The sequence below is a fragment of the Microtus ochrogaster genome, chromosome 10 (genome assembly GCF_000317375.1).
Source record: "Microtus ochrogaster isolate Prairie Vole_2 chromosome 10, MicOch1.0, whole genome shotgun sequence".
NCBI lineage: Eukaryota > Metazoa > Chordata > Mammalia > Rodentia > Cricetidae > Microtus > Microtus ochrogaster.
In genome coordinates this window covers 57,553,146-57,559,247 of record NC_022016.1, presented here as the reverse complement: position 1 = coordinate 57,559,247, position 6,102 = coordinate 57,553,146, and the positions used below count along the sequence as shown (strand labels likewise).

At 39.5% G+C, this 6,102-nt stretch overlaps 1 protein-coding gene across 1 annotated transcript in view; it reads left to right on the top strand.

Annotated features, from left to right (window-relative positions):
* Sfpq (splicing factor proline and glutamine rich) overlaps window positions 1–6,102 on the top strand; it is a 21,405-nt gene extending 15,303 nt beyond the window's left edge. Inside the window, exons 5-10 of the mRNA XM_026782282.1 lie at window positions 1–102; window positions 1,896–2,092; window positions 2,196–2,280; window positions 2,626–2,743; window positions 3,490–3,660; window positions 5,943–6,102. The exon at window positions 1–102 is cut by the window's left edge and continues 38 nt beyond it. Of these exons, the coding sequence (XP_026638083.1) occupies window positions 1–102; window positions 1,896–2,092; window positions 2,196–2,280; window positions 2,626–2,743; window positions 3,490–3,660; window positions 5,943–6,080 (811 nt within the window). The 3' untranslated portion in view covers window positions 6,081–6,102. The remainder of the gene's footprint in view (window positions 103–1,895; window positions 2,093–2,195; window positions 2,281–2,625; window positions 2,744–3,489; window positions 3,661–5,942) is intronic.

Sequence of the window (6,102 nt, the reverse complement as noted above, 5' to 3'; positions counted from 1 at the left end):
TACTAGGACTCCTCGCCCAGTCATTGTGGAACCTCTTGAACAGTTAGATGATGAAGATGGTCTTCCTGAAAAACTGGCCCAGAAGAATCCAATGTATCAAAAGTAAGACTAAGCTTTTTGGTACTCAAAAGAGAAGTTAGTACTTTTATAATTCTGCTTAGAATTTTTTTGTTTGTTTTTTTGTTTTTGTCTTTTTGGCTGTGTATCTCTAGTTGGTGTAGAAATCTTTTATGTAGCCCAGGCTGACCAAAACCTTGACCAAATCAAATCCTGATTTCTGTCTCCCAAGTGCTGGGATTATAGGTGTGAGTCATTAAGCCAAGTTTTAAGAATTTTTTTAAATTATTTATTATGTACAGTATTCTGCCTGCATGCGTACCTACACCCCAGAAGAGGGCACCAGATCTCATTATAGATGGTTGTGAGCCACCATGTCGTTGCTGGGAATTGAACTCAGGACCTCTGGAAGAACAACAGTCAGTGTTCTTAACTGCTGAGCCATCTCTCCAGCCCCTAGGAATATTTTTTTTACAATGTTGCTTGAGTATGCTTTATACAGATTTCTGGCTTAGACAGATTTGGGGGGGGGATTTTGGGGTGAAGTAGCTTTGGATTTTTGGAATCAAGGTTTCTCTGTAGCCTTGATCACTGTAAAAAGACCAGGCTGGCCTCAAACCCAGGAATCCACCTGTCTGCATTCTAGAATGCTGGGATTAAAAGTCTGCCAAGACAGGCAGAACTTGAAGAGTTGTTGGGTTATTTTTAAGTACGTTCACATATGATCCAGACAAATGCTTAACATGCATGAGATCTGCTTGGTGTTGGTGGGAAAATTAGCCTGGATGATAGAAAATGGGGAAAGTGGTGTTTCTTTCCTACTCTGTCTTTTAATTTTTTTAAATTTAGACTTAGGACCTCCTTGTAGACCAGACTGGCCTAGAACTCATACACCATCATGCCTTTATGTTATATCATAACTTACTCCTTGATTCTATACAATTTAGATAAGTAATTCATGGTTGCATTTATATCTGTCTAGGAGGCAAGTTCCAGGCCAGCCAGGGCCAGCGAGACTTGTCTCAAAAAGTTGGAAATTAAAGCAAAGGGCTCAGGGGAGTGAAAGTGTTGACAGAAACCCTTTTTTAAGCAGTGCTTACAAAGTACAGTTTAGTTTTTGTTTTTTTGACACAAGGTTTCTCTAGCTTTGGAGTCTGTCATGGAACTAGCTAGTTCTTGTAGACCAGACTGGCCTTGAACTCACAGAGATCCATCTGCCTCCTGAATGCTGGGATTAAAGGTGTGCGCGCCACCACCGCCCAGCTCAGTTTAGTTTTTAATGTGTGGATGTTTTGCCTGCATGTGTGTCTGTGCACCTTGTGTGCCTGGTTCCCAAGGAGACAAGAAGAGGGTGTCATAGCTTTGTGGATGCTAGGAAGCAAACATGGGTTCCTTGGAGCAAGCTGCTTTTTACTGCGGAGCCATCTTTCCAGCCTTTTTAACCATAGCATTCTGATTTAAGTTGTGTTTCTTAACATAGTTGAGCAGAGTTGCAATTTGGGGATCTTAACAATACAATAATATAGGGAAAGGATCCTGTGCTTGTGTCTCTTTGTCCTTGGTACTGCGGATCAAGTCCAAGGCATTGTACATTATGTTCCATGCTTATACAAGTGCTTTACTGCTGGGCCTATATGCTTAAAGGTATTTAAGTTTTTTCAAGTCAGGGTTTCTCTGTACTTCTGGCTCTCCTGGAACTCAGATCTGCTTGTCTCTGTCTCCCCAGGTGCTGGGATTAAATAAAGGTCTAGTTTAGAGTTTTGATTATTTTTTTTTTTTAAGGAAGTCAGGTAATATTACATTCTCAAATTGGCTTTATATAAACTTTGCTTTGTCAGGGAGAGAGAAACACCTCCTCGTTTTGCTCAGCATGGCACATTTGAGTATGAGTATTCTCGACGATGGAAGTCCTTAGATGAAATGGAAAAACAGCAAAGGGAACAAGTTGAGAAAAACATGAAAGATGCAAAAGATAAATTGGAAAGTGAAATGGAAGATGCTTACCATGAGCATCAAGCAAATCTTTTGCGCCAAGGTAAAAAAGCCTCAGAATTTTACTGGTAAGGATCAGTTGACATTTTTAAAATGGCCACAGCCTCACTAACATGAATCTAAAAATATTAATTCCCAATGCTTAGATTTGATGAGACGCCAGGAAGAATTGAGGCGCATGGAAGAACTTCACAGTCAAGAAATGCAGAAACGTAAAGAAATGCAGTTGAGGTATAGTGTTAAATTCAGTCTTCACTTCTACCTTGTAGACAAAATGTACCAAATGCACGTGTGCATTAGGAAAGCTTATTCTTTCAGAATTGTAGATAGTTATGTCATATAGACTTTGAAACTTATATTTTAACCTACACTTTGTAAAATTCTAATACAAACCACCACTAACTCTTTTTGAAAGAAGTCATTGCCTCATGGCACTAGCTCGAGATCCCTTTCCCTCTCTGCCTTTGCTTTCGAGCACTCTGTTTTAAAGGCATGGGTCACCATACCTTGCTAGCCTCTTAAGTATAAATTGTAAAGGTAGAGATGAAACTTTATGCACCTGAAAAACATTTGTAGGCAAGAGGAGGAACGGCGTAGAAGAGAGGAAGAGATGATGATACGCCAAAGAGAGATGGAAGAGCAAATGAGACGCCAACGAGAAGAAAGTTACAGCAGGATGGGCTACATGGACCCAGTAAGTTTTGTGTTGTAGCCTAATTGGAGCTGTCTTGTGGAGCCTACCTGTAGGTACTGATGAGCATAAAAAATCTACTCCTTGTAAATGTATCTCTTGATAGAGCTGTCTTGTATTGTGTGGTTTTAGATCACATTTCATGTAATTTTGTTTGCTTGGGTTTTTTGTAGTTATTTTTTTCTTTGTGTAACAGCTTTGACTTCTAACTTACAGAGGTCCACCTGCCTTGACTCCCCAGTGCTGAGATTAAAGGCATGCACCACAACTACCCAACTCCCTGGAGGGTTTTTTGTTTTAAGATTTATTTTATTTATTATGTATTACAACATTCTGCCTCCGGCGTGTGTGCCTGCACGCCAGAGGAGGGTACCAGATCTTATTACAGATGGTTGTGAGCCACCATTTGGTTGCTGGGAATTGAACTCCGGATCTCTGGAAGAGCAGTCAGTACTCTTAACCACTGAGCCATCTCTCCAGCCCCTCTCTCTCCTTTGTTTTGATAGTCTAACCAGTTTTCATGACACTTGCATACCACAATCAAATAGAAAAACATGCTTTTTTTGAGGCATGGTCTTGCTATGTAGCTGTGGCTGGCCTGAAATTCTCTATCCTAGGTTGGTGTCAAATGGTGATCTACCTGACTTTGTCTTCTAAGTGTTGGAGTTTGTGACTCCCAAGCCCACATAAATTTCTTGTGATGTAGGTTTCACACATATAAGTAAGAGTTATTTTTTTTCCCCCCGCAGAGAGAAAGAGACATGAGAATGGGTGGTGGTGGAACAATGAACATGGGAGATCCCTATGGTTCAGGAGGCCAGAAATTTCCACCTCTAGGTGGTGGTGGTGGCATAGGTTATGAAGCTAATCCTGGAGTTCCACCAGCAACCATGAGTGGTTCCATGATGGGAAGCGACATGGTAATGTATCCTGTGGGATATAGTACAAAGGAAATTCTTAATTTCATGACTTAAGTGTTTGTTTTTCTTCTCCCTTTTCTCTCTTTTTAAGTAGCTGACTGGACTTTTAGTTCCCCCACCTTGTAACTACATACAATACTGAGGACTACTTTGGCAATGTAGAACTATGTGTGTGGTAACCGAAACAGATCTGGTTGCCAACAAGGAGTCAATGCTGTTGTTGTATGTGGAGTTATCTTTGGCAATAAGCAGATAGGTGTTTTCCATTTTATTGTCTGTGCACTAGTGAACCTTCAGTGCATGGCAAATCCAAATTTTACATGCTAGATATGGTTTTTCTTTGTCCAAGTGAGAGAAATGGCACAGTGCCATTCTTCAAGCTGGTATTTGCCATAAGTAGGAATCAGTCAAAAACTCAAGGCTTGTATAGCCTTAAGCATGTTAGAGTGACAGGTAGGACTTTGGCCTATAATTGGTGTGGTTTCTATTCTAGCCCATGAAAAAGAACTTGTCTAGTGTTTTGACTCGTCGTATCCCATCTGTTGGGTCTCTCTGTTAACATCTAAAAGAAACTGATGTTTCTACTTTGCTACAGGGTAGCAAAAGTCAACAGTAATTCAAGCATACTGATTGTGTGCATTCGTTCTGAACCCCTTGATGCAATCTTGATTTCTCTATTGAGATAGCCTGTCAGGTGCTTTATTTACAATAGCAAAGTGAATTCTCGTGTGAGTGGCTGTACTGTAGAGTGCTACTTAGGGAACTGGATTTTGGTGGGAATAAATTTTTGCAACTAAATTGAATCTAAGTAATTCACCGGTAGGCTTTTATCACAAATGAGCTTCATTTCATAGCTCAGGACTTATTTTCTATGTAGGTTTTAGTGTGAGGCCTCATTTAAAACATTTTAAGTTAGCTTTATAAATGGTTGGATATAGTGCTGTTAGGTTTCATCAAATATAATTAACATTTTGGCCTTTCTAGAAGGCACAGGTGTATATATCAAATTTGTTGACTAGTTTGACATGTATTTAAGTTCTGTCTAGAAAGAGGTTTATACATTTAACAACTATGAGTTCTTACTTAGCTATTGTAATATAACTCTGAAGCCTCAATTTTTCTTTTTAGCTCTTTTATAGAAGCCATACAGTTTTCAAGTTTTTTTTTTTTTTTTTCAAAAGTAACAGACCGAAAGTAGTTTGTTCAAGCAGTTCTGTAATGTTTCGTTTTAAGTTGGTAGGAACAGTTAAAGCCTGGTGCATTCTTTATTTTTTATTTTCAGTAATGACCAGTAACTGGGTTATTTTGAGTAGAATTGTAATGGAATGCCTGTAGGATTCTCTTGCTAGGATATATGTGGGTTTTATTTTACTTCTTGTTTAAAGTGAAAGTCCCTAAAACTAGATGGAGTAGTGAAGTCACTCTGTTTTAATGCAGTCACCCTAGCTTGGTGATAGGTTTGGGAGATAACCTAAAACATGGAATCATAGCAAAGTGACAGTTCACTCCAAAACTAAGAAAAAGTTGGACTTTTGAATTTGTGGGCTGTATATTGTGTTTGTAACAATGCAGAAAGAAACATACTGTGCATGTCAGTGTCTGGTTTCTAGTGATGGCTCTGAAGTATGATGTGCTGTGAGACTGTGGCAACATGAGTTTTTGATCAAGGTACTGTGCCGGTTAAGTAAAAAAAAATCTATTAGGTGCTATTTTTGTGCTTTTTCTTTTGTAGTCTGGTAGCATTTTATTAAGCTTCATTTCAACCTTTTAAGATTTCTGCAGCTTAGCAGATGTGTCTTAAGATCTTGAAAAGCACAAGGGTTTCTTACGCAGCACATGCCACTAACTGGTGAGTAGGTTCTTGTCACTTCGCTGAGTGAGTTGCCTTTGTCTGATTGGGCTTGTTAGGCTTGGAGATCATTTTTGTTCATACCTGGACAAGTGTTTTCAGCGGATTAATCTGATGTGAATTTCTTAGAACTCATTTTGGAATGGGTTTTCACATCTGCACTAATTCTTAAATTTTTTAGCACTACAGGGAAGATCTATTCTTTGAAACAGGTGTATGAGAATGGCTCAAGTGGGAACATACCACAAGGCATGTATTATCGTAAACTAATTTTCAAATTACCCTTTTTTCCTTTCTATGTTCCCGGTACCTGTGGATCGACTCATTGGTGATTGTATCGACGAACGTTGACTACGGAACCTTCTAAAATATTTACTTAACACACATGGACATCAACTACATTTAATGAACTGTTAATTTACTGTTCCAATAGCGTACTGAGCGCTTTGGGCAGGGAGGTGCGGGTCCTGTGGGTGGACAGGGTCCTAGAGGAATGGGTCCTGGAACTCCAGCAGGGTACGGTAGAGGGCGAGAAGAGTATGAAGGGCCAAACAAGAAACCCCGATTTTAGATTCTAGGCTTTCATTCCAGTT